The following is a 27,976-nucleotide window of genomic DNA, read 5'->3' as shown; positions in this document are numbered from 1 at the left end:
TTTATTCCGAGCGTCGGGTGTTTATTGGAGTTTAACCCACCCCGCTATAAACACCCCGGCGCTCTCCCCCCCCCGCAAAGGACGTTGCGAACACCTTTCAAAACACAGCGATTCTCCCTTTAGTTACCAAATTCTGCGCGTTTCCTTGAAACGTTTCGGACGGTTGGTACAAAACCCCCCCGTACGGCGTCCCGGGAGGGTTTACAAGGGGTTGTTTGCACAGGTGGTTCCGTGGGTTGTTGTCAGAACGACGGGGGCGGCGAAACGCGGCCCCTGGTGTGGCGGTGACGTGGATCCGGCTCACGAAGGCACTTGGAGTTTGGCGCTGCCCAGCAGGAGCTGGAGGAGCCGGTCGACCAGCAAAGCCAGGAAGAAGTCGGCCAGGAGCACCTCGGTGATCACCACCTTGAACTGGGGACACAAAACACGACCCATTCATCCCCTTCTCCTCCCCGGCTTGGTGACCTGGCCAAGTTGAAACACTAAGAACCCACCACTTGATGTTCTTTGACATCAATGTCTCCAGTTCCACCTAAATCCTCCTTGTAACCAAACGTGTTTGATGGTAAAAAGCCCAAATCTTGAGGCATCTCGCTCATGGTGTCAATCGAGTTTAAACACTAAGGACCCACCACTTGATGTTCTTCGACATCAACGTCTCTAATCCCACCCAAATCCTCCTTGTAACCAAATGTATTTGATGGTAAAAAGCCCAAAGCTTAAGGCATCTCGCTCACGGTGTTGATTGAGTTTCAACACTAAGAACCCACCACTTGATGTTCTTTGACATCAACGGCTCTAATTCCACCCAAATTCTCCTTGAAAACAAATGTATTTGATGGTAAAAAGCCCAAATCTTAAGGCGTCTCCCTCATGGTGTCAATCGAGTTTAAACACTAAGAACCCACCACTTGATGTTCTTTGACATCAACGGCTCCAATTCCACCCAAATTCTCCTTGTAACCAAATGTGTTTGATGGTAAAAGGCCCAAAGCTTAAGGAATCTCAAGTCTAACGCTCCTGGTGTCACTCGGGTTTAAACACTAAGAACCCACCACTTGATGTTCTTCGACATCAACGTCTCTAATCCCACCCAAATTCTCCTTGTAACCAAATCTATTTGATGGTAAAAAGCCCAAAGCTTAAGGCGTCTCCCTCATGGTGTCACTCGAGTTTAAACACTAAGAACCCACCACTTGATGTTCTTTGACATCAATGTCTCCAGTTCCACCCAAATCCTCCTTGTAACCAAATGTATTTGATGGTAAAAAGCCCAAAGCTTAAGGAATCTCGCTCCTGGTGTCACTCAAGTTTAAACATTAAGAACTCACCACCCATTTTGTTTGGGTGTTCTTTGACATCACCACCTTTAATCCCACTCAGTTCTTATGTTCTGCTTGTAACCAAATGTAATTTAGAGGTAAAAAAGCCCAAAGCTTAAGGAATCTCAAGTCTAACGCTCCTGGTGTCACTCGGGTTTAAACACTAAGAACCCACCACTTGATGTTCTTCGACATCAACGGCTCCAATTCCACCCAAATCCTCCTTGTAACCAAATGTATTTGATGGTAAATGCCCAAAGCTTAAGGAATCTCAAGTCTAACGCTCCTGGTGTCACTCGGGTTTAAACACTAAGAACCCACCACTTGATGTTCTTTGACATCAATGTCTCTAATCCCACCCAAATCCTCCTTGTAACCAAATCTATTTGATGGTAAAAAGCCCACATCTTGAGGCATCTCACTCATGGTGTCAGTCGAGTTTAAACACTAAGAACCCACCACTTGATGTTCTTTGACATCAATGTCTCTAATTCCACCCAAATTCTCCTTGAAACCAAATGTATTTGATGGTAAAAAGCCCAAAGTTTAAGGAATCGAGTCTGTCACCCCCAATGTCTATTGAGTTTAAACATTAAGAACTCACCACCTATTTTGTTTGGGTGTTCTTTGACATCAACACCTTTAATTCTGCTCAGTTCTTGTGTTCTCCTGGCAACCAAATGTATTTTAGAGGCAAAAAGAGCCCAAAACGTAAGAAATTTCAAGTCTGTTGCTCCCAACATTGATGGAGTTGAAACACTAAGAACCCACCACTTGATGTTCTTTGACATCAACGTCTCCAATTCCACTCAAGTTCTCCTTGCAACCAAATGTATTTTAGAGGCAAAAAAGCCCAATGTAAGGAATCTCGAGGGTGTTTTTAGCCTGAACTGGAGCTCAAAGCTCTTCCTATCACCCAAATGGCCAAATATTGCGGCAGAGGTCGCGCTCACCTCGGCGGGGATTTCCACCAGGCCGAACTGCGCGTTGAACTCCGGGGAGGAGCCGCTGAGCAGCCCCACGATGGCGAGTCCGGACAGGACGATGCTCCAGAGCAGCGGTTTGTTCTCCCGCAGGCTCTCCATGAACGGGTGGCCCTGAAACGGCACCGAGAGACCCTCGTCACGCACTTCAGGACGCTCGGCTCCTCCCAAATGAGAGCGTTACCCCCGCATGAAACAATTTGTTTCATGTTATTGCAGCTTAATTGCAAAAAGCGCTTCCGCGGTGCTGCTGGAGACGGGGGTTTAAGGGGTTTAAGCGCGACTTGCCTTGTAGTTGATGGCGAAGGTGGCCATTTGCATGGCCATGGACATGATGTAGACGGTGCTGTTGACTAAGCTGGGCTCAAACTCCTTGTACAGGTCCACAAACTCCTCCTGCCTGCGGGAGAATGGGGAGAGATCAGGGGGAGATGGGGGGACAAGGCCAAGATCGGGGGACAAGGCCGAGACGGGGGGACGGGACAAGGCCAACATGGGGGGACAAGGAGAGATGGGGGGACAAGACAAGGCTGAAATGGGGAGACGGGACAAGGGGAGATGGGGGGGCAAGGAGGAGACTGGGGGGACAAGGCGAGGAGAGATGGAGGGACAAGGCCAAAACGGGGGGGACAAAGCGAGAGGAGATGGGGGGGACAAGAAGAGATGGGGGGACAAGGCCAAAATGGGGGGGACAAGAAGAGATGGGGGGACAAGACAAGGGGAGATGGGGGGACAAGACAAGGGGGGGACAAGGCCAAAATGGGGGGGACAAGGCCAAAATGGGGGGGACAAGGCCAAATAGGGGGGGACAAGGCCAAATAGGGGGGGACAAGACAAGGGGAGATGGGGGGACAAGGCCAAAATGGGGGGGACAAGACAAGGGGAGATGGGGGGGACAAGGCCAAAATGGGGGGGGACAAGGCCAAAATGGGGGGGACAAGGCCAAAATGGGGGGGACAAGGCCAAAATGGGGGGGACAAGGCCAAAATGGGGGGGACAAGGCCTAGAAGCCCCGGAACACGGAGCTTCCCTGGCGCCGACCACAGTTTCTTTAAGTCTTGTTTAAACCCAGTTTGTTGGGCAAAACCCAGTTCACTCCCCAGCACGCGCTGGGGAGCTCCGAGCGGAGCCGCAGGCGCTGCAGCCACCGCTCGTCATTGCTTCTTTTTCCCAAAGCAGAAAGGAGACGCGTTCCGACGGGTTTTTGGGCGTTTGCCGCTGACCTGGCGCCGCTGCGCGCCTGAGCGCCGCGGTACAGGAACACCAGGCTGAGGAAATGCACCAGGAACTGCAGCAGCACCGTCAGCACCGTGTACAGGTTGAAGATGTTGGGCAGCGGCCGCTCCTTGGAAAGCGTCTTCAAGGGCTGCGAAAGGAAAGCGGGTTCGAGCAGCTCGACTCGAATTTGTGTTACGCGGGAAACGCTGGGGTGAGATTTGCTTTGGGTGGATGTGAGACCCCCCCGCAAAGCTTCGTTAAGCCCCCCAATTAAACTGTTGATCCCACCTGCTCTTCACAGACCTGAGCAAAGGTTTGGGAATGAGCCTGAAATCATGAGATGCTCCTTTGTTCAAACCCAAATCCAAACTAAACCCCCAAGAAAACCCTGAAACCAAACCCAAATCCAAACTAAACCCCCAAGAAAACCCCGAAACAAAAACCAAATCCAAACTAAACACCCAAGAGAACCGTGAAACCAAAGCTAAACCCAAACTAAACCCCCAAGAAAACCCCGAAACAAAAACCAAACGCAAATTCAAACTAAACCCCCAAGAGAGCCCCAAAACAAAACCCAAACTAAACCCCCTCGCCAGCGCTGCGGAGCGTTCACTTATTAAAATCAATTAGTTTTTATAAAGAGAGGGATTCTTGGGCGATGCTGCCTATTGGAGAGCAGTGTAGGGGAAAGGGAGCTGGGGGTCCTGGGGACAGCAGGGTGACCATGAGCCAGCACTGGGCCCTTGTGGCCAGGAAGCCAATGGGACCTGGGGGGGATTAGAAGGGGGGGGTCGGTAGGTCAGAGAGTTTCTCCTGCCTCTGCTCTGCCCTTGAGAAAGGGTTTAGTTCAGATACCATCAGGATATACTTGGGGAAAATATATATACACATATATATAATATATACAGCCATAGCACCCTGAGAACGCCCCATCTCGTCTGATGTGGGAAGCTAAGCAGGGTCGGGCCCGGTCAGCGCTTGGATGGGAGACCAATGGGACCAGGGATAGATTAGAAGGGCGTGCTCAGTAGGTCAGAGAGGTTTTCCTGGCCCTCTACTCTGACCTTTAGTTCAGATACTATCAGGAAATACATGGGGAACATATATATATACATATATATATCTATATAGCCATAGCACGCTGAGAACGCCCCATCCCGTCTGATGTGGGAAGCTAAGCAGGGTCGGGCCCGGTCAGTGCTTGGATGGGAGACCAGCTGGGAACAGCGGGTGCTGTGGGCTGAGCCAGCACTGGGCCCTTGTGGCCAGGAAGCCAATGGGACCTGGGGGGGTTAGAAGGGGGGGGTCGGTAGGTCAGAGAGGTTCTCCTGCCCCTCTGCTCTGCCCTGGGGAGGCCACATCTGGAACAGTGTGTCACATCTGGAACAGTGTGTCACATCTGGAACAGTGTGTCACATCTGGAACAGTGTGTCACATCTGGAACAGTGTGTCCAGCTGTGGCCCCTCAGTTCCAGGACAGGGCCACGTTCCTGTGTCCCCTCAGCTGGGTGTTCCTGCTCCGGGGGTTGCACTGGATGAGCTCTGAGGTCCCTTCAACCCCTGACACTCTGTGATTCTGTGTCTGCGCTCACCTTGGAGCGGGAGATGAAGAGGAAGCAGCCGGCCAGGAGCAGCCCCTGCAGCGTGGCCTGGAAGTCGCTGAACTTGACGCCCTCCAGGTAGAGGACGCTCTGGCTGTAGGCCAGGATCAGCGCGTTGAGCGCCAGGATCTTGAACATCTGCAGCGTCGTCACCAGCGTGCAGCGCCCTTGCTTGATGACGTGGCAGACTGAGGAGCGAGAGGGAACATAAACGCGTTTTGGGGCTTCGTTCCTATCTAAGAAACATCCGCAGGGCTGCTTCCAAACCCAACAGGCGACGCCGCGGCTTTGCGGGGGTTTCCCCGCTCTGTTTTGGGTTATCTTTTGGAATCTAGACGCGGGGAAGGCGCGGATGGGCTGTTCGGTGCATGGCGCAAACTTACTGCACTGAATGGACGAGAGCTTGGAGGTGAAGGGGGCGGCGATGCTGGCGTCACCGAGTTTCACCACCGGCACGCGCTCCTCCTCCAGATCCCTCAGCACCTGGCTGATGCGCTCCTGCGGGGAATAAGGGCGACATCAACGTGGTTACAGCACCTGGGATCCATCGGGATCTCGCACCATCCTCTCCCGCACCCCACTCCACCCTGAGATCCCTCCATGAATTGGAGGATTGGCTGGAAAAGCCCGTTTTGCTCCTTTCCGGCCGCGCAAATCCGGTCTTTTCCCAGCGCATCCCGTTATTTCCAGCTCCCCGGTAAACCGGAGGAGGAATGAAGAGAAAGGAGAAGTGAAATACGCGGTTACCAACCCTCTGGATGGCCAAGTGCTCCTCGCGTTGGGACAGGAGCCGGTGCTTGGCGCCGCGGGACGTGGGTTTGACGGCGCCGCTCGCCGCGGTCGGCGCCGCGGATCTGGCGTCGCTGGCGCCGTCCCGGGGCCGTTTCCGCCGCTCCGGGAGCCGCTCGGGGGCGTTTGCCAGCAGGGCCACCCCTGGGAGGGCAGAGGAACGGGAGCTGAGGGGAAACGGGTGTAATGGGGGTTCAAACGGCAGCTGAGGGGAAAACGGGGTGTAATGGGGGTTCAAATGTGAGCTGAGGGGAAAACGGGGTGTAATGGGGGTTCAAATGTGAGCTGAGGGGAAAACGGGGTGTAATGGGGGTTCAAACGGCAGCTGAGGGGAAAACGGGGTGTAATGGGGGCTTCAAACGGGAGCTGAGGGGAAAACGGGGTGTAATGGGGGTTAAAACGTGAGCTGGAGGGAAAATGGGGTGTAATAAGAGGGTTAAAACATGAGCTGGAGGGAAAACGGGGTGTAATGGGGGTAAAAACATGAGCTGAGGGGAAACGGGGTGTAATGAGGGTTAAAACGTGAGCTGGAGGGAAAATGGGGTGTAATGGGGGTTCAAATGTGAGCTGAGGGGAAAACGGGGTGTAATGGGGGTTCAAACGTGAGCTGGAGGGAAAATGGGGTGTAATGGGAGTAAAAACATGAGCTGAGGGGAAACGGAGTGTAATGGGGGTTAAAATGTGAGCTGGAGGGAAAATGGGGTGTAATGGGGGTTAAAACGTGAGCTGGAGGGAAAATGGGGTGTAATGAGGGTTAAAACGTGAGCTGGAGGGAAAATGGGGTGTAATGAGGGTTAAAACATGAGCTGGAGGGAAAAGGGGGTGTAATGAGGGTTAAAACATGAGCTGGAGGGAAAATGGGGTGTAATGAGGGTAAAACGTGAGCTGTAGGGAAAAAACTATGTAATAAGAGGGTAAAAACGTGAGCTGCAGGGAAAATGGGGTGAAATGAGGCTAAAACATGAGCTGTAGGGAAAAGGGGGTGTAATGGGGGTAAAACATGAGCTACAGGGAAAAGGGGTGTAATAAGAGTGTAAAAACATGAGCTGGAGGGAAAATGGGGTGTAATGGGGGTAAAACATGAGCTGGAGGGATAACGGGGTGTAATGAGGGTAAAACATGAGCTGGAGGGAAAGAACTACATAATAAGAGGGTAAAAACATGAGTCACAGGGAAAACGGGGTGTAGACCCTTGGCTGGCAGAGCATTTTCACCAAGCAGGAGTCCCAGCCGCTATTTCTACCCAGAGTCGGGCGGGCAGGGACTCGAGACACGTTCTGTTTGCTGAAGTAAAGCTTAGAGGGGGGAAAATGAGGAGGAATCGATGGCAACCCTCCGAACAGCAGAGGAACGAGGGGTTTGTGTGAGAGCAGCAGCCGAACCGGGGGGCGCAGGGTCCGGACGCACCCACGTCGGCGTGTTTCAGAGCCCCCACGTCGTTGGTGCCGTCGCCGCACATGAGCGTCACGTAGCCCAGGCTCTTCAGAGCCGTGATGACGAACTCCTGCAATGGAAACGTGTGGTTCTGAGGCGCCGGCTGCGCGACACGCTCGGCCAAGCGCTTCGGGTCTGAAGGAGTCGTTGGATTCATGGAAACATGGGATGTCGGGGGTTGAAGGGACCTCAGAGCTCATCCAGTGCAACCCCCCGAGCGGGAACACCCGGCTGAGGTGACACAGGAACGTGGCCCTGTCCTGGAACTGAGGGGCCACAGCTGGACACACTATTCCAGATGTGACACACTATTCCAGATGTGACACACTATTCCAGGTGTGACACACTATTCCAGGTGTGGCCTCACCAGGGCAGAGCAGAGGGGCAGGAGAACAAGTGAGTGACCCCCAAGTGTCCCAAAATGGCGCCAAAAATCACCTCAGGGCCCAAAACGGTGCCAGAATCAGCTCAGGGATCAAAACGGCGCCAGAATCACCTCAAGGATCAAAATGGCACCAGAATCACCTCAGGGATCAAAATGGCGCCAGAATCACCTCAGGGATCAAAGTGGCGCCAGAATCACCTCAGGGATCAAAGTGGCGCCAAAAATCACCTCAGGGATCAAAATGGCACCATAATCACCTCAGGGAGCAAAATGGCGCCAGAATCACCTCAGGGAGCAAAATGGCGCCAGAATCACCTCAGGGAGCAAAATGGCGCCAGAATCACCTCAGGGATCAAAATGGCAGCCCCAAGGGAACCAATTTTGGGTTTTTTCGCCTTGATACAAGACTCTACACTTGTTATCCATCCGCAATCTCTCACCTTCTGCTTCGGCACCACCCGCGCGAACACCTGCACGTGCGGGATGAGCTGCAGCAGCCGCTGCTTGTCCAGAGCCTGCAGGTGCGCCAGCCCCTCGCCGGTCACGCACAGGTCGTAGCGCCGCGTCAGCTCCCGCAGGGACGGCGGCAGCGCCGGCAGCGCCACGGCGCCGTCCACCGAGCGCCATTGCCAGCCCGAGCCTGCGGAGGGAACCCAGAGCTCCGCACAGCCCGCCCGGCGGCGAGAAACGCGCCCAAAAGACGCCGAATCGCGGCGTTTGCGGCCCCACGGGGCAAACTTGAGCTGAGGGGAAACGGGGTGTAATGGGGGTAAAACTTGAGCTGGAGGGAGAATGGGGTGTAATGGGGGTAAAAACTTGATCTGTGGGGAAAATGGGGTGTAATAAGAGGGTTAAAACATGAGCTGGAGGGAAAATGGGGTGTAATGGGGGTAAAAACTTGATCTGTGGGGAAAATGGGGGGTAATGGGGGTTAAAACATGAGCTGGAGGGAAAACGGGTGTAATGGGGGTTAAACGTGAGCTGAGGGGAAAACGGGGTGTAATGAGGGTAAAACATGAGCTGGAGGGAAAAAACTATGTAATAAGAGGGTAAAAACATGAGCTGCGGGGAAAAAACTACGTAATAAGAGGGTAAAAACATGAGCTGCGGGGAAAACGGGGTGTAATGGGGGTTAAACGTGAGCTGAGGGGAAAACGGGGTCTAATGAGGGTAAAACATGAGCTACAGGGAAAAAACTACATAATAAGAGGGTAAAAACATGAGATGCAGGGAAAATGGGGTGTAATGGGGGTAAAAACTTGATCTGTGGGGAAAATGGGGTGTAATAAGAGGGTTAAAACATGAGCTGGAGGGAAAACGGGTGTAATGGGGGTTAAATGTGAGCTGGAGGGAAAATGGGGTGTAATGGGGGTTAAATGTGAGCTGGAGGGATAACGGGGTGTAATGGGGGTTAAATGTGAGCTGGAGGGATAACGGGGTGTAATGAGGGTAAAACATGAGCTACAGGGAAAAAACTACATAATAAGAGGGTAAAAACATGAGATGCAGGGAAAACGGGGTGTAATGAGGGTAAAACATGAGCTGGAGGGAGAAAACTATGTAATAAGAGGGTAAAAACACGAGCTGCAGGGAAAATGGGGTGAAATGAGGCTAAAACAAGACCCTTCGTTTCTTGGGACGGCGACACGTCCGCATCCCGACTCAAAACGGCCTTTACGTGGCTTCTCTGCCTCTCGGCTCCGTCAGAACCGGAGCAGCAAGGAGCTGTTATTCGGTGCTCAGACGGCTCCATGTTGGAGCACGGCGCCCCAAGCCGCAAAACAGAGCGAGGAGGACAGAAGGATTGCGGAACGCGAGTCGTTTCCTCCATCACGGATCGTTTTGGCTGTTGAAGCCCGAAACGCGGAGCTGTTTGGGCTATGGGACGGGTTACCTGCGCTCCCAGGAGGCTGCAGCACCAGCGTGTGCTCCCTCTGCAGGAAATGCAGCTCCCGCGCCACGTGGCAGGCGGTGAGCGGGTTGTCCCCCGTTATCATCACTACCTGGGGGGAAAGCCAGAGGGGTTAAATAATCAGTTTAGGGGGGGCGAGCGGCATTTCACGGCGAGTTCTCTTTGCGATGGAAAGAGAATATGAGGGTAAAACATGAGCTGGAGGGAAAAAAGTATGTAATAAGAGGGTAAAAACATGAGCTGCGGGGGAAATGGGGTGTAGTGAGGGTAAAACATGAGCTGGAGGGAAAATGGGGTGTAATGGGGGTAAAACATGAGCTGGAGGGAAAAGAGGGTGTAATGGGGGTAAAACATGAGCTGGAGGGAAAAGGGGGTGTAGGTGTAATGGGGGTAAAACATGAGCTGGAGGGAAAATGGGGTGTAATGGGGGTAAAAACTTGATCTACGGGGAAAATGGGGTGTAATGAGGGTAAAAACATGAGCTACAGGGAAAAGGGGTGTAATGAGGGTAAAAACATGAGTTGGAGGGAAAATGGGGTGGTAATGGGGATAAAAACATGAGCTGTAGGGGAAATGGGGTGTAATGGGGGTAAAAACGGGGTGTAATGAGGGTAAAAACTTGATCTGCAGGGACAAAGGGGTGTAATAAGGGTAAAACATGAGCTGGAGGGAAAATGGGGTGTAATGGGGGTAAAACATGAGCTGGAGGGAAAGAACTATGTAATAAGAGGGTAAAAACATGAGCTGCGGGGAAAATGGGGTGTAATGAGGGGGGAAAATGGGGTATAATGGGGGTAAAACATGAGCTGGAGGGAAAAAACTATGTAATAAGAGGGAATTTGTATAGCGTGGGTGCTGCGGGTTCCCTGCGAGCCTGCAAAAGGCTTTTCCCCCAGGCCAAAGCAAATCCCAAAGCACCAACGTCATATCGCACAATCCCGTTCACCACGGGGAAGTCTTGGCTTTGAGCCCCAAAGCCCGCAGCCCAAAGCACCGCTTACACGGTGCGACGCGTTCTGGATCTCCTTGATGACGGATTTGGAGTCGGCTTTGAGCGGGCAGGACACCACCATGAACCCCACGAACCTCAGGTCGCACTCCAGAGCTTCGCGCTTCATCTCTCTCACCTGCCGAAGCAAATCGGTGAACAAAGCGTTACCTGCCGCTCTATTTTCTCGCCCAACGGGCGCTCGGTTGCAATTAAAACGTCGCCAGAAACGCCAGAAACGCGCAAAGCGACCCCAGAGCATCCGCAGCCGCTCTGAAAAGCCCCATAGAAAACAGCTCCACGTGCCCATCGCCGCATAAAACCGAGTTCGCAGCCACAATTTCAGCTGTTACAAGGGAAGAATCGACGCTGCTTTACAACCAAAGAAGAGGTTTTGATTGCTAACACGCAGGAATTCAAAGCTGGGAGCGCAAAGCGACACCGAGAAGATCCAGATGGTGAAAACCAACGCGGTTAGAGCAGCTTTGGGCAACCGCATCCCCCAAGAGTCCCACCCCCTCTTCGCCGCTCACAGAAATCCCCATTTCCTTTAGCAGGAGTTGGATTTGAAGGCTGAACGAGACGGAAATACCTGTTGGTGAGTGAGGTGTCCCAGCTCTTTGTAGCCCAGGGCCAACACTCTCGCCCCCTCGTGTGAGATTTCCGTGTGGACGGCGTGATAGTTGCTCGGGCACTGAGATAACTGGGAAAGACGCACGGAAAGCATCACGTTAATACAATTCCAGAGGTGGTTTTGTATGATATTTCAGCGTTTCTCGTTAAAAAGCCCCTTCCCCTCGCAGGGAGATGCTCTCACCATCTTGTGCAGCGTCTCCGGGGCCCCTTTCACAGCTGCAATGTAACAGAGCTCAGTGGAGCCGACCTTCTCGTACGACGCCAGCACAGACATTCTTTTCAGGGCACTGGCAAAATGAAAGCGCTGGTGAATTTTCAGTCCCTGAGTTTTAATACTTCTGGGGAAAACTTTCTCATCTGGAAACAAACAGATCAGGAAATCCTGAAAGGTCTCTCGGTATCAAAAGCAACATCCCTCCCTTTGGGTCCCACAGGTCACCGAGACCGTATGAATTTTGGGTCCCAGAGGTGCCCACAGGTCACCGAGACCACACGAATTTCCTCTTTTAGACACAAGAACAGAGCTGGAAAGACTCATGCGCACGATTCGGGGATATAAGTGACGGGGACGCCTGTGTGCGTCACTACAAACAGCTCCGTGGCGGGTGGACGGTGCATTTATAGCGTGTATTATTATCACGGGTAAAAATCCAGACGCAAAACCCACAACGACACGGGGTTCAGCGGGATGTGCACGTTGTATCTGTGGCAGATTTCTCCTCTAGCTCCCCGGGAACGTGAAATACAAGAGCTCAGAGCAAAAAGCCTCCAGAGAGACGCTAAACCCCACATTGTTGTGTTTTCACAGTATGTTTGGGATTGGAAGGGACCTCAAAGCTCATCCAGCGCAACCCCCCATGGAGCAGGAACACCCAGGTGAGGTCGCACAGGAACATGTCCAGGGGTTGGAATGTCTGCAGAGAAGGAGACTCCACACCCCCTGGGCAGCCTGTTCAGGCTCTGCCACCCTCACCAGGAACAAGTTTCTTCTCAAATTTCAGTGGAACCTCTTGTGTTCCAGCTTGATCCCATTACCCCTTGTCCTATCATTGTTTGCCACCCAGAAGAGCCTGGCTCCATCCCCATGGCACTCACCCTTTATCTATTTATAAGCATTAATAAGGTCACCCCTCAGTCTCCTCTTCTCCAAACCAAAGAGCCCCAGCTCCCTCAGCCTTTCTTCAGAAGGGAGATGCCCCACTCCCTCCAGCATCTTCGTTGCCCTGCGCTGGACCCTCTCCAGCAGTTCCCTGTCCTGCTGGAACTGAGGGGCCACAACTGGACACACTATTCCAGATGTGACACACCATTCCAGATGTGACACACTATTCCAGATGTGACACACTATTCCAGGTGTGGCCTCCCCAGGGCAGAGCAGAGGGGCAGGAGAACCTCTCTGACCTACTGACCCCCCCCTTCTAACCCCCCCAGGTCCCATTGGCTTCCTGGCCACAAGGGCCCAGTGCTGGCTCAGCCACAGCACCCGCTGTTCCCAGCTGGTCTCCCATCCAAGCACTGACCGGGCCCGACCCTGCTTAGCTTCCCACATCAGACGGGATGGGTGTTCTCAGAGTGCTATGGCTATATATATTACATCTATATATATGTATATATATGTTCCCCAAGTATATCCTGATAGTATCTGAACTAAAGGGCAGAGCAGAGGGGCAGGAGAACCTCTCTGACCTACCGACCACCCCCTTCTAACCCCCCCAGGTCCCATTGGCTTCCTGGCCACAAGGGCCCAGTGCTGGCTCATGGTCACCCTGCTGTCCCCAGGACCCCCAGCTCCCTTTCCCCTACGCTGCTCTCTAATATGTAATTTCCCAACCTATACTGGACCCTGGGGTTGTTCCTGCCCAGATCAACACTCTACACTTTCCCTTGTTAAATTTCATCAGGTTATTCCCCACCCAGCTCTCCAGCCTGTCCAGGTCTCTGATGGCAGCACAGCCTTCTGGCGTGTCAGCCACTCCTCCCAGCTTAGTGTCACCAGGGTGGGGATTTCAGCATCGCACCAGCTGCAATTCACTCCTTGAACCTCCACAAGCTACAAAACGCCCCGCTCGGAACTGCCAAAAGCAGCGTTACCGTCGTCGCCTCCCCAAAAACCCATCGCGGCGCGAACGGGGCGCGGGGAGCGGAGGCGGGAAGGGGTTTTACCTTTGGTTAGGGTCCAATCCACGGCCATCAGCATGGCCTTCTCCAGGGGATCTCCCACCAGCGTCCCGTCGTCCAGCTGCACCAGCGAGTGGCACGTGGCGATGGCTCGGTGCGTTTCCACGGGGATGTCGGACACCGGCGTCACCTCCTTCCCATCCCTGCGGCGTTCAAAGTTTCAACAGCGTCAATAAATAGAGCCCGTTTGCGTTACCGGAGCCCGTTCCCGTTATCTCGGCCAAATTCCTGCTGTAAACAGCGGAGCTTCCCATGGGGAGATGAAAGGCGGAGGAAAGCTGGCGCTGGCTCAACGGCAAACGGCGCCAAACCCCCTCATTTTTGCCCATCATCCAAAGCAAACTGGGTTGGAGCAGAAAACCAGAAACAAGGGCTTGAATTAATGCACTGAAGTAGCTTTAGAAGCAAAGGACTCGGACGTCTCTGCTGCGACGTTGAGTTGTTACGGGCATGGAATGAGGACGCAGGATGTTACCGCACGGAGGAGCCACGAAGGTCTCGGCGACAGCGCCCACAGCCCAGAACAAGGGAAATAAAGCGACAGGAGGAGAGGAAACGGCCTCAAGTTGCACGAGGGGAGGGTGAGGGTGGAAATTGGGGGTGATTTCTCCCCCAAAGTGCTGTGGGGTGTTGGAACAGGCTGCCCAGGGCAGTGCTGGAGTCGCCATCAATGAAGGGTGAACAGGAGCTTCTTGGGGACATTTTAGCGCTGGGGGTGGGTTATGGGGGGACTCCGTGATCTCGAGGGGCTTTTCCAACCAAAACGATGTGATGATTCTAAGAATCAGGTAGCAAAAGCCACGCAGGACCTACCTGAGCCCGGCTACTCCTCTCACTACCAGGTGGTCGCTGGTTAACGTGCCCGTTTTGTCAAAACAGCAAACTTGCACTTTGCCGGCAAAGGGGATGCGGAAGGGCTCCGTGCAGTACACGTCTGGGAGAGAGGAGAGGAGATTCGGAGAGATCAGCTCCAAAAAAGCCACGACGGGATGCTCAGCAGCTGTGGTTTCACCCTCATTCCCTCCCCGACGCGACAAGTCGGTCCTATCTTCGTGCGTTTAGGCTCGGTACTTACAAAGCTTGGCCAAAGCGATGAGGGAGGTGTTGACGGCCAGCGAGAGCTCAATGGGAAGCTCAGGGGGAACGACCGACGTCAGGATCAACGTGCACTCCAGGAAGAGCTTGTAGCGGTTCCTGCTGGGATCCTTGGTGCCTATGGAACGAGACGGAGACCTGTACCCCCGTTTGCAATCCGTGTGCCCCCCAGAACTACAACGAGAAGCTCGTCTACCTCGGAAGGGCAAGAAAAGCAACCAGAACGCTGTACTGCTTATACAGCCCAACCCACACACCCTTAACTGCCAGAAATCACATCGACCGCCCTAAAAGCTTTGGTACAAACCCCACGTAGAGACGCGGAAAGGGGCAAGAAGAAACGTCACCTTCGATCCAGACGTAGGCGGCAGCGGCCACGGCGAAGACCAGCAGGAACAGGATGAAAATGAAGGTCTCTAAGTTATTGGCCGTCACTCTCTTCACCCCAAAGAGGATGGTCCGGAGCAGCTTCCCCTGCGGAAAAGGTCCTCAGTGCGAGAAGCGCGCGCTGCGGCACGCGGCGGGTCGGCGAATGTAACGGTGGAACCCAAGTTTAAAAGCACATTGTGGTGTTTTGGTGCCAGAGCCTGAGAATTATGCCCATTTCTGTGATTCTCTTAATAGCCACCGATAATTAATCCGTTTAAAAATGCTCAAACTCGTGCTGCGTCACTTAAGTTGGTGATTTCGTTAAAGCAGCCTTTAATTTTCAATTGGAAAAGCTCAGGTTCACATCTCCAATAAGCTGATGATTTCTTTAAAGCAGCCTTTAATTTTCAATTGGAAAAGCTCAGGTTCACATTTCCAATAAGCTGATGATTTCTTTAAAGCAGCCTTTCATTTTCAATTGGAAAAGCTCAGGTTCACATCTCCAATCTCTACACACACACTCAAATCCCTTTTCCTGACAATTCTAATCACAGAAACAGGGATAACCAGGAGCTGTAGCCGCTCACAAACAGCCCCTTGTATCCAACTGTTTATTTCACCACCTTTATTTATTCCTCTTGCAATTTAATGCCCTGATTTATATTTCCCATTGCTGGACGTTAAGGATTCGAGCGCTAGAGACACAACCCGCATCGCCGAGGCGAGAAGGCGCGTTCACAGCTCACCTGGGATGTGTTGAAGCCGGTTCGCAGAGCGTACGCCACGCACCCGTTATCCACGGCTGCAACGGGAATTAAGATCATCAATCTAATGCAAATCTTTTATAGGCTTGTCATGGGGAACACGCGCTCCAAGCTGCACCCTCCTCTCGCTTGCAAGGGGAAGGAGTCAACTTTAATATTGTAGAACATCACGGTAGTCAAATAATCATTGTTAGTGACAGGGAAATGACTCAGTAACACCCTCCAAAAGTCGCGTTGAGGTGTTGGAATAAATCTGTGAGCGCACGCCGCGCCGTCCCCGAGGGAATTGGGGCAGGGACGTACGTTTCAAGCCGGTGCTGGCTTTCTGGGGAGGGATGTGCTGCACCACTTTGGTTCCCCCGAAGATGATGTGTAACCGGGAGTCCGTCTGCATGTCCAGGACGTGCTCGGGGTTCAGATCCTCCACGGGCTCCTGCGGGACAACGCTTGGGCTCAGAATCACAATTTAAAGGATTATATTCTGGTTTAATCCCACGTGACGCTCTCGGCTTCAGCCGAAGCGACCTGAGCTGAATCTGGATCATACCAGACCGTTCGGCTCCAGGGTTTAGGGCCTGGCATCCGTGGAAATGCCGCTTTTGGGGGACTAGTTCACGCTCACCACGCTGAATTTGGCGAGAGGGGCTCTGCCAGCGCTACTTAAGCCACAAAAAGGAGGATTCGGGGCTTTGAAGCGCTCTGCACTTGTTCCTCCTCCCACCTCTACCCAGCCGAAGGAATCCAGAGCGGGGAATGCGTGGGAGGGCGATGGCAGAGCCCGAGTTCAGACCCACGGGCTGGATTCAGCGCCAGCCAAACCAGCCATTGCTGTTTCTCATTAATCACTGATAGGGAGCCGGTAACAAACAGAGCGGGTCGCTCAGGCCGGCGCTCGCACCAAGAGATTCGTTCGCCCTCGGAAACGCCGCAGCGGCTCGAATAGGCTCGAATAGGCTCGAATATTCCTCCTTGGGCGGTTGCAACAAGGGGAGGGCACAGAGGGTGTCGCACAGACCTTCATCTGCGGCACGGACTCGCCCGTCAGCATGGCCTCGTCCACGATGCACCTCCCGCGCAGCAGCAGCACGTCGCACGGCACCAGGTTTTCATGGGGGGACCGGCCTGCGGTTCAGATTAAAAGCGAGAAGCGTTTGGATGCGGCGCCGCAGAGCTCTCCCGCCGTTTAGGTGAGGGACGGGAGATCCCTAAAGCTTCAAACCTGCCCCAGCGTCGCTGAGAAATGAAAAGGTTTGAATGTTATTTGGTCTCTGTTGAGGCCAGGAAAGTATAAAATCAAATCGCTTTGTTCTTATTGTCGTTCAGGCACCACAATTGGGGGTGAAAGCGCTTTAAAAGGGTTAAGAGACAGATCCGCCCATCCCCTTCCAGGAAAATACTGTCAGCAGGAAGGGAACTCTTCACCTTCACGCTCTGAAGAACCTGAGAGCGATTTAGTCTTGGTATTTGCCTTTAAGACAGGCAGCAGGTCCAAGAGATCCAGCCCACGGATTAATCTCTTGGACCCTTGAACTGTGACACCTACAAATCAAAGTCCACAAAGCGCCCGACCAAGACCGTCGGGATTTTGCACCTAATTCAATTCACCACACAACCGAACGCGCGTCGGGATTTTGCACCTAATTCAATTCACCGCGTAACCGAACGCGCCGCAAAGAACCTGGTTTTTAAACAACCATCGAGCAAACCGTTACCGATGGAAACGATGTCGCCGGGAATAATCTCATCACTGGAAATCGGGCGCCACTTGCGGTTTCTGTAAACCTGTAGGAAATGAAATAAAACCACTTTAGGAATCAGGATCGGAGGGAAAAGGTGGGAAAAGGGAACAACAAGTCGGAAACTACACACACAATCCCCTGCGGGTCTGATTACCTGGATCATATACGGCTTGTTGCCCATTTTTCGGATCTCCGACATGTTCCTCATTTGCTGCTGGACCAGAGAAGCTTCAAAGGCCACCAGCATGGAGAGGGTGAAAACGCTGTAGTACCAATACTCATCCAGGCACCACAGCCCCACGCAGAACACCTGGCGGGGAACGCGACGCCCAAATTACTCCGACGGCCCCCAGAAAACAAAGGCCTTTTGGTGCCGGGGTTTATTTGCAGTCATTTTGTAGCAGGGAGAAGTAATTACATCTCTTTTCGGTGGGTTATTTTACCTGAAAGACGAAGAACGGAGCTGTCGCTCTTTCTTTGAACAGTTCCAAGAACTCCGGCACCACCATCTCAGCCCTGGGAAAAGATCGAACCCTTATCAACCGACACTTTGCAGATTCACAGCAAATCCCAACCCAAAACCTCAGCAGTTGGACCAGAACACCCACAATCCCCCTATTTTCAATTCCTTTGGTTCAGTTAATTTATTATATGCAATTAATTCCCATTTACAGCCCGTCCCAGAGGAAACCTCTCAGTCCAACACAATTCTCTGTCCTTAAAGGAGTTTGAAGTGCTGGGAATAATTGAAATGTAAAAGAAACGGGAGTGGGATTGTGGTTCAACGCTGTTTTTCCCAACACACGTTTTCTGGAAAACTTACTTGTTTGTGCCATATTTCTTCTCCGCCGCTCGGATTTCTTTGTCCTCCTGGTACCCGCGGGCGTTCTGGTAATAACACAGCGGATGCTCCACGGGAAAAGCCACAGGAAGAAACTGTTTCTTGCCGTCGGTCTCATACGAGTATTTGATCTTCTGAAACTCAAAGGAAAGAGCCTCCCGCCCGTCCTCACCCTGCGGAGAGCGGGGAAAAGCAACCAAACAAGGTGAGCACACCCCAAAGGCTTCAAAAGGGGAAAAAAGGATCACAGAGTCACACAGTGTCAGGGGTTGAAGGGACCTCAAAGCTCATCCAGTGCAACCCCCGGAGCAGGAACACCCGGCTGAGGGGACACAGGAACGTGGCCCTGGCCTGGAACTGAGGGGCCACAACTGGACACACCATTCCAGGTGTGACACACTATTCCAGATGTGACACACTATTCCAGATGTGACACACTATTCCAGGTGTGGCCTCCCCAGGGCAGAGCAGAGGGGCAGGAGAACCTCTCTGACCTACTGACCCCCCCCTTCTAACCCCCCCAGGTCCCATTGGCTTCCTGGCCACAAGGGCCCAGTGCTGGCTCAGCCACAGCACCCGCTGGTCCCAGCTGGTCTCCCATCCAAGCACTGACCGGGCCCGACCCTGCTTAGCTTCCCACATCAGACGGGATGGGGCGTTCTCAGGGTGCTATGGCTATATATATTATATATATATGTTCCCCAAGTATATCCTGACAGTATCTGAACTAAACCCTTTTCTCAAGGGCAGAGCAGAGGGGCAGGAGAACCTCTCTGACCTACTGACCCCCCACTTCTAATCCCCCCCAGGTCCCATTGGCTTCCTGGCCACAAGGGCCCAGTGCTGGCTCATGGTCACCCTGCTGTCCCCAGCACCCCCAGCTCCCTTTCCCCTACGCTGCTCTCCAACAGCTCATTCCCCAACTCACACTGGACCGTGGGCTTGTTCCTGCCGAGATCAACACTCTACACTTGTTCTGTTTCATTGAATTTCTCCTCTCCAGCCTGTCCAGGTCTCTGATGGCAGCACAGCTCCCAGTGTCCCCACTGCTTGGTGTCACCAGCAAACTGGGTGACAGCCACTCTATTCCCTCATCCAAATCATTGATGGATATATTGAATAATATAGACCCCTGGGGCACTGCGCTGGATCCAGGCCCCAACTGGCCTCTGCCCCATTGCCCACGACTCTCTGGCTCCTTCCCTTCCCCAGTTCGCAGTCACCTCATCCCGCTCACCCAGACTCAGCTGAGCTGTGAGGATGCTGTGGACACTGTGTCAATGCCTCACTCAAGTCAGGAAGAAACCTCAACCCCCTTCAATCTTTATTGTAGGATTCTGCTCGGGGTACAGGCACCAGGAAACACCGCGCGACCCTGAACATCCCCGCTTTTGGCTGATTTTTCCCTAATTATTGAAGGGACGAGGGTCAGTTCCCGCGACAGCCGCGTCCTCACCTGGTCCCTGTGCAGCGGCACCAGCTCCGCCGACCCGTTGTTGGGGGTGGGCACCACTTTGGCCAGCGTGGCTTTCTTAGCGCAAGGCTCCTGCAACGCAAATGAGAGACTCTTCATTAAACGGACTCGTTTAACGAATCGCGAGGAATCCGTGTCGTGTCGCAACGAGAGACGTGGAGAAAACAGCTCTGCGCAGTCGGATGCTTTTGCTGTTGTTGGCGTAAAAAACGTTCCAATTAGCACAATCCACCCCCAAAATTGTACGGTACAACCACAGGAAACGGATTCGGTGCTTCACTTGCTGTTAAGACAGAGCCTCAGTGAGATACGGTTACAACAGCAACCGGCTGGTCCAGTGTCAAAAGATGGAACGATCGACGCCAGGTCCTGCCCTGAACACTCAGCTCTCCCCAGAGAATCATCACGGAACGTCCTGAGGTGGAGAGACCCGCGAGGATCATCGAGTCCAACTCTGGTCCCTGCGACAGCCCCGGAATTCGCACCATGTGTCCCAGGGCGTTGGGCAAACGCGTCTTGAACCCTGTCAGGTTGGGGCTGCGACCCCTCCCTGGGGCGCCTGGTCCCCAGCACCCCTGGGGGAAGAAGCTTTTCCTAAAGGTTTTTGTTCAGCTGCCCGAGGGTGAAGCGTCGCTGCGCAAAGCGTTTCATAGAACCGTTTCAGTTGGAACAGCCCTTCGGGATCATAGTCCAACCATAACCCAACTCCAGCACTAAACCACATCCCTGAGAACCTCTAAACGCTTTTGAAACCCCTCCAGGGATGGCGACTCCACCACCACCCCACAGCCCTTTCCATGAAGGATTTTTGCCTAATATCCAACCTAAACCTTCCCTGGCACAACCTGAGGCGTTTCCTTTGGGATCATAGTCCAACCATAACCCAACTCCAGCACTAAACCGCGTCCCTGAGAACCTCTAAACACCTTTGAAACCCCTCCAGGGATGGCGACTCCACCACCACCCCACAGCCCTTTCCATGCAGGATTTTTGCCTAATATCCAACCTAAACCTCACCTGGCACAACCTGAGGTGTTTCCTCTCGTCCTGTAACTTGGGAGAAGAGCCCTTTCCATGCAGGATTTTTGCCTAATATCCAACCTAAACCTCACCTGGCGCAACCTGGTGCTTCCTCTCGTCCTGTACTTGGGAGAAGAGCCCTTTCCATGCAGGATTTTTGCCTAATATCCAACCTAAACCTCACCTGATGCAACCTGAGGCGTTTCCTTTGGGATCATAGTCCAACCATAACCCAACTCCAGCACTAAACCGCGTCCCTGAGAACCTCTAAACGCTTTTGAAACCCCTCCAGGGATGGCGACTCCACCACCACCCCACAGCCCTTTCCATGCAGGATTTTTGCCTAATATCCAGCCTAAACCTCACCTGGTGCAACCTGAGGCGTTTCCTCTCGTCCTGTAACTTGGGAGAAGAGCCCTTTCCATGCAGGATTTTTGCCTAATATCCAGCCTAAACCTCACCTGGTGCAACCTGAGGCGTTTCCTCTCATCCTGTAACCTGGGAGAAGAGCCCAACACGCCCCATCCCCCCCTCAGGTAGTTGTGGATAGTGAGGTCTCCCCTCAGCTCCTGTTCCCCAGGCTGAACCCCCATCACGCTGGTGTCTTATCGGCCCTCACGGCACCTTCCACGCCACGAGAAACACCCTCCCCGTGAAGCCCGAGCGCCCCCACCCCCAAAGAGCCCGGGGGCAGCGGAGGCACCGCTCGGTGCGGCCGGTCCCGCAGCCCCACGACTCACCCGCACGCAGGTGAGGGCGCAGTGAGCGTGGACCGACCAGAGCCCCGAGAGCGCCGTGAGCAGGTGAACGACGGCGATGGCGGCGAGCGCCAGCAGCGCGGCCTCGGGGAGCGCGGGCCGCGGGCCCGCTCCCGCCCCTTCCTCCTCCGCCGCTTCTCCCCACGCCGCCCACACGCGCGGGCCCCACAGCCACAGCCACGCCGGGTACAGCCCCAACACGAACGGCAACACGGTGCCGTGGAGGAGCCGCGGCCGCCGCCGGTACAGAGTGACCGACGAGACCAGCTCGTCCACCGCACCCGGCGCGGCCGCCGCCATCTTCCGAGAAAGACGCAACCGGCCCACTTCCGCTTCCGGCGGGGAGGGGGGGCAGGGGGGCGCCTGAGCAGCGGCCAATCAGAGCTCTGCATCGCGGAGGCTGCTCATGCGCACAGCCGTACGGCGGAAATCGCGCACAGCCGTACGGCGGAAACCGCGCACAGCCGTACGGCGGAAACGGCGCATAGCGCGGCGGCGTTTTACCGGCGGCATGTGAGTTGCGGGCAGTGGGAGGGTCGGTCCGGGTCCGGTCCGGTTGGGCCGTGCTGCCCCGTTAACGGTGCTGTGTCCCCGCAGGCAGGCGGCCCTGGAGATCACGGCGCGTTACTGCCGCGACGAGATGGAGCAGTACGGGCGGTGCGTGGCCGCCAGCCCCGCGTCGTGGCAGCGCGACTGCCACGGGCTGCGCCTCCGCATCTCCCGCTGCGCCGCCGCGCAGTGAGTGCGGGGGGACGGGGATAACGGGGATAACGGGGCCGCGGGGCGGTGGGGCCGGAGCTGAGGGTCCGCGGTTCTCCCGCAGCCCCATCGTGCAGCGGATCCGGCGGGACTGCGCGGGGCCGTTCGCCGCCTTCGAGCGGTGTCTGAAGGAGAACGAAGCCGCTGTCACCAACTGCAGCGACCACGTCGACGCCTTCCTGCTCTGCGCCGAGCGGGTGACGGGCTCGGCATGAGGTGGGTGATGGCTGCACGTTGTTTTTATAGAATAATTGGGGTTGAAGGGCCTTTTGAAGCTCATCCAGCGCAGTCCCCACCGTTGTCACCAGCTGGGGTTGTCAGAGCCCCGTCCAACCTGGGGTGTCTCCACCTCTCTGGGCAACCTGGGCCAGGATCTCACCACCCTCAGCGTAAAAAAGGGAATAAAGGAATAAAGAGCTGGGGCTGCGGAGCTGGAGAAGAGGAGACTGCGGGGTGACATTCATGGTGATCAATATGGAAAGGGGGAGTGTCAGGAGGATGGAGCCCTCTACTCTGCCCTTGAAAAAAGGGTTTAGTTCAGATACTATCAAGATATAATTGGGCAACATATATATATACATATATATAATATATACAGCTGTACCACACTGAGAACGCCCCATCTCGTCTGATCTGGGAAGCTAAGCAGGGTCGGGCCCGGTCAGTGCTTGGATGGGAGACCAATGGTACCTGGGCTGGATTAGAAGGGGGGTGGTCGGTAGGTCAGAGAGGTTCTCCTGCCCCTCTGCTCTGCCCTTGAAAAAAGGGTTTAGTTCAGATACTATCAGGATATACTTGGGGAGTGTTATATATATATATACGCATATATATAATATATATGGCCATAGCACCCTGAGAACGCCCCATCCCGTCTGATGTGGGAAGCTAAGCAGGGTCGGGCCCGGTCAGCGCTTGGATGGGAGACCAGCTGGGAACAGCGGGTGCTGTGGCTGAGCCAGCACTGGGCCCTTGTGGCCAGGAAGCCAATGGGACCTGGGGGGGTTAGAAGGGGGGGTCAGTAGGTCAGAGAGGTTCTCCTGCCCCTCTGCTCTGCCCTGGGGAGGCCACACCTGGAATAGTCACATCTGGAATAGTGTGTCACATCTGGAATAGTGTGTCCAGCTGTGGCCCCTCAGTTCCAGGCCAGGGCCACGTTCCTGTGTCCCCTCAGCCGGGTGTTCCCGCTCCGGGGGGTTGCACTGGATGAGCTCTGAGGTCCCTTCAACCCCTGACATCCTGTGAAACCATCACCCCTTGTCCTGTCACAACAAGCCCATCCCCATCTTTATTATCAGCCCCTTTTAAGCACCGAAAGGCTGTGATCTGAACCCTGACAACTGTGTCTGCTGGGGAGCTGCGTGTTTAATCCGCTGGAGTGGAACAGTCCAGCCTAAAATACACAGAGACCCCTATTTATCTCCCACCCGCCTCTCCATCCTGTCTTAGAAAACCAGAGGGCGCAGCCAGGCAGTTGATCTGGGCTTAGAGCGTAATTCGTTGGGTTTTCGGGGCGGTACATGATGCGCATGGGGCCGTTGTGGTTGTGAACGCAACAGCGTGGTTCCTTAAATGTGTTTTTGTTCTCGGTGTCGCATTAAATCTGTGGCGAAAGGCTCTGGGGTGAATGTACCTTGGGGAGGTCAAATAACGATCTTCATCCAAACCTGTTAATTAGTTAGTAGAGGAATTAAATGGATTGGTTTTGCTGGCGTGGGTCAGCTCGCGGCTGTGCTGAAGATCTTGTGAGCATCTATGGAGCGATATTAAAATAAATAGCGTGTTACCGAACGTATAGAAATGGCCGCGTGGGTTAAATGTCCCTCATACCGCGTGCGCTGCGTCCGCACGGACCTGCCTGATGCTTTTATTTGTGTTGTTTGATTCACAGGAGTTCAAGTTCGTCCTCAGGAGTGAATGAACAACCTTCCTGTGCTCCCAGCGCTTGGCCACGTTGGCTTTTCCCCTCTGGGACATGAAGTTGTGGTTGTCGTGGTTTTCTGGACTCCGAGCGGCCGTTCCTGACCCGTCACCATCCACGTGCCCTCAACGCTGGGGTTTGTCTGCCCGGTTGCCTCTAAAAACCTTAGGAGTAAATAAACAACACAACCATCTCGAAGCGACACACAAGGATCAGCAGCAGATGCCTTGAATAAGAACCAAAAGCTAAAACCAGCCCTTACGTCTATTTTCGCGCTCTGTTCGTTGGCGCTTCCTTCGGTAATTAAGCACAATATTAAAAAACAAACACCCCCACGCGCTTTTCAAGATCTGAAACCACTCGTGGCTTTTCCCACTGGTGACAGAAGCTGCTCCCTGAGCTGGACTAAGGTTTCTTTGACTTAATCTCCCGCTTGAAACCATCCCACGCAGGTCCTGGTTTTTGGGGGGGCCGCGCGGGGTTGTGGCTCCGGCTCTTGTGCTGCTTTAGAACAGCAGAGGGAGTCTTGGAGACGGCAGGAAACCCGCGGATCCCGGAGCAGCGACCGCTCCATCCACATTGCGACGGAGACTTTCCGAAGCGGAGGGGGCACCCCCCTTGTCCTAACAAAGCCCGGCTCTAAGGAGAGGTGGTTTGTGGGCTGGAACTGCTGGAAAACAGAATTAAAACAATGCAAGAAAACACCAGCGGGTCTAAGGAGTGGATTGAGATCTGGGGAGGGAGAGATTTGGGTTGTGAGGCGGTGGTTTGTGTCTGGAAATCCCCGTGGGTTATTGAATGTTGGTGACGCGGGGCTGAGAATCGTCCCCCAGCAAAAGGTTTAAACCTCGCAAAGGCCTTTGGGGCGCTCGGGATGGGTTTGGGGGAGGAGAAACGAGCCGCCGCGGCTTAATTGGAGCAGTGCAGCTTTCCAGGAGCAGCTTTGCCTCTGTCCGCAGTCGGAATTTGGTTTTCCAGAAGAATTCGGGGAACCAAACCCCCCCAGTTTCCAGAAGCACCAGCAGAGCGTTTCTCGGAGCTCTAAGAGAGCGTGAGGTGCACACAGGGAAACTCGGCTTGACCCGGTTCCCGTTGCTTCAAACCCCCTCCCTGGGGTGCGTTAGTCCTGACTTTGAGCCAGGCCTAAGTCCAGCGGTTGGCAAACGCCGCTTGGCATTTTGCAGTCGGGCAGAGTTTTAACTCCTCCGGGGGGACGGACAACAGATTGGAGTCGATCTCTTCCAGATCTACAACAGCGGCGCTTTCGCCATCTCAACAATGATGGAAACATAAGGAAAGCGCCGGGGTTGGGTCTAAAAACATCGATACACACTTGCAGAAAACTCCTTTTATCAGATAATGTGCGTTTGAAATGCAAAGGCAGAAATTTGGGAGGAAAAAGGTGAAAATGAATGTAGGGAGAGGGCGAGCGCTACCGGAAAAGGAGGAGAAATGGGTTTTTAGGGGGACTTTTGGCAGCAGCACCCCGTTAGTCACGAACACCCGTGCTGCGAATGGCTCTAATAAGGATGTAGAGAGCGAAGGTGCTTTCCGTGTTGTTGACATTGTATTGAAATGTCAGCCTGGCAGCAGCAAAGCCATTTTTCATTATGTTGAAGGTGCGCTGGGCCCCCTCCTAAGCCCAGTTCTGCCTCCTCCGGAGCCTGAGCCGCTCTATTACTTCTTGCTTTAACACGTTATTAACCGCCGAGCTGCTGGTGTCACCCGTGAGCCGAATTCTCCTGGGTTTTCATCACTTGGTGCTGCAGAGAGGGGGGAAGAAGCTGCTCCAGCCCGTTTCCATCTGCGATCGGGAAGCGCTGAGAAAATACGAATAAAGAACGTGCATCTTTCACTCCTGATCCATTGGGAAAACCGTGATTCCCGCATCCAGCCGTCGGCCTGTTGCTGGAAACGAGGTCAGCAATTAAAGCTAAAAGGAGCGTCGGCTGCTCCAGCGTCTTTCACAAGGTGTAAACCGGGTAATTAAACAAATTAGGAACCTGAGAAGCGTTCTCTTCATTTCTTATACTCATGGAAGCAAGTGCATGAAGCTTCTCTGCTTGGTTTCCATCTCCCAGCTCTGTGTTCTCCACTTTTAACTCTTCTCCGCTCTGGTTTGGGGTCCAATGTGCATTTTGCCGTTAAGCAAACTGGATGTCAGGTGTTTTAACTCACCCACCGTTCATCCGTGTGGCCCTGGAAGCCAATTGTACCGTGTTCTGTGTCTCTGGTTACTCATCAATAACACCCGGGCTGGCGGGGAACGAGGGACAATTAATTAACACATGCAAGGAGTTCTGGGGTCCTTAACTAAGAGAAAACCAAGGATCGTTAGGTCAGTTAATTCCCTGCTTTGTTTTTCCTCCGTTTAGAACGAATGAGAAGTGAAGCGCAACGGGGCTTTTTTCAGCCTGTTGCTTTAAGTCCCGTTGACGTCGCTTCTCCTTTCGAGTGGAACTTTCCGACCCATAAGGCAAATGCCACCCTGTCGCTGCTCGGACGAGGAACTAACACAAACACCTCTTTAATTTTTCATCCAGAAAATATTCTCGTTTTACACTCTGCTTCTCTCGCTTAAAGGAACCATAAATCAGCGTGTTCCTTTGGTGTCCGCAGCCGCGGGGAGAGATTTAGTGCTGCTGGCGGACCCGCGTTCCCCTCTCGCACACGGTTGCTTTCCTTGGCTGGTATCCAGTCGATCTTTTGAGCCACGGGGGAAACGCTGTGGGCAGAGGGAGTGTTTTTATCCCCGTCACCTCGCCGGGGTTCTAATTCACCTTTATTCTCCTGTTTGAAGAGAAACAGCGTTCCCAGATCGTGTCCTGCTCGAGGGGAGCGATTGTTCTGTCTCCTGACTCTGCAGAGAAGCCCAAACGAGCGGGTGTTGGTTCTGTGGTTCTGTCCCTCGCTCCGCTGCGGTGCTCCAGCTCTTCCTGCTCTTTCCTCTCCAATATTCACGTTCCCTGAGCTCCACGGCGGCCGTGAGGCTGAATTCCCGTTGGGAGCAGCTTCCCCCGCGGTCACCGAGCTCCGATAACCGGCTCCGGGTGCTAAAAGCAGCTCCGGTGTTCGGTGGGACTCGCGTGGCAAAGTTCGGGCTGCGGCAGCGGTGGCGCTCGGCGTCCACCTTCCTGCTCCTTTGAGGCAGAATCTGGCCTTAAAATTGGAAATGAGCTGCAATTTAACAAGCGGAGATGATTTTTCCTTGGTTGTGGGGTGTGAATTTCACCCCCGGCTCTTGAGTTTGTGTCGCATCAGACTCCGCCTCAGCAGCTCCGGGTCTAGCGCAGCTCCCCATCATATTTATTATTTGGGGTTGTAGTTCCTTCTGCAACCCCCTGTGGCTCCGGCTGTTGGGTTTGCCGCCTGTGACGGAACAAACAGCACCAGTTCTCCTTTGCTCCAGGATCAACCGGTCCTGGGAAAGGCCAGAAGCCGGCCGAGCGCTCGTGCATGCAACCCGCAGCTTCCCGCCTCGCTTTCTTTTCTGCTTTGCCTTTTATTTTCAAACGTACATGCAAAAAAAAGAACCATCGGCACATCACAGCACTAGATCACAAAGAAGAAAGAGGGGTGAAGGCGGCTCTGGTAGTTGGGAGCAACATCAATTTGCACATAGTTCACTGTAACATTCTCTTAAAATTTAATCTAAACTGAGAGCGGCTCTAGTGCAAGAGGCTCTAAAAGTAACACACGGCTCGAGGGGGTTTTCTGGTTCGGTTCTTAGGGTGGGTGACCACACAGCTGCAGCAGCTTGGTCTGGAATTTGTCTGTTTGGGCAAACAGAGGA

At 53.8% G+C, this 27,976-nt stretch overlaps 2 protein-coding genes across 2 annotated transcripts; one reads left to right on the top strand and one right to left on the bottom strand.

Moving 5' to 3' along the window:
• Positions 1-63: 63 nt before the first annotated feature.
• On the bottom strand, positions 64-21,815 carry ATP13A1 (ATPase 13A1). The gene is made up of 26 exons (XM_082073985.1): positions 21,489-21,815; positions 19,711-19,800; positions 18,237-18,427; positions 17,857-17,929; positions 17,568-17,723; positions 17,387-17,456; positions 16,690-16,796; positions 15,978-16,107; positions 15,657-15,712; positions 14,889-15,015; positions 14,522-14,659; positions 14,260-14,380; positions 13,432-13,589; positions 11,450-11,625; positions 11,225-11,335; positions 10,646-10,771; positions 9,627-9,735; positions 8,173-8,372; positions 7,321-7,417; positions 5,876-6,057; positions 5,508-5,622; positions 5,116-5,312; positions 3,529-3,671; positions 2,594-2,705; positions 2,276-2,419; positions 64-411 (listed from the first exon to the last, which is right to left on the bottom strand). Exons 1-26 carry the CDS (start codon positions 21,804-21,806, stop codon positions 301-303), a joined length of 3,558 nt encoding a protein of 1,185 aa, XP_081930111.1. The 5' UTR covers positions 21,807-21,815; the 3' UTR covers positions 64-300.
• A 105-nt stretch (positions 21,816-21,920) lies between these two features.
• CHCHD5 (coiled-coil-helix-coiled-coil-helix domain containing 5) lies at positions 21,921-26,171 on the top strand. Its single transcript, XM_082073999.1, has 4 exons — positions 21,921-22,019; positions 22,104-22,244; positions 22,330-22,481; positions 24,154-26,171. Coding segments are annotated over exons 1-3 (294 nt in total). The 5' UTR covers positions 21,921-22,017; the 3' UTR covers position 22,481; positions 24,154-26,171.
• Positions 26,172-27,976: the final 1,805 nt, after the last annotated feature.

This window comes from Streptopelia decaocto (assembly GCF_964273445.1).
Source record: "Streptopelia decaocto genome assembly, chromosome: 29".
Lineage (NCBI taxonomy): Eukaryota > Metazoa > Chordata > Aves > Columbiformes > Columbidae > Streptopelia > Streptopelia decaocto.
Note: the sequence above shows the minus strand (reverse complement) of the source record. Positions and strands in the feature narration are given on the sequence as shown.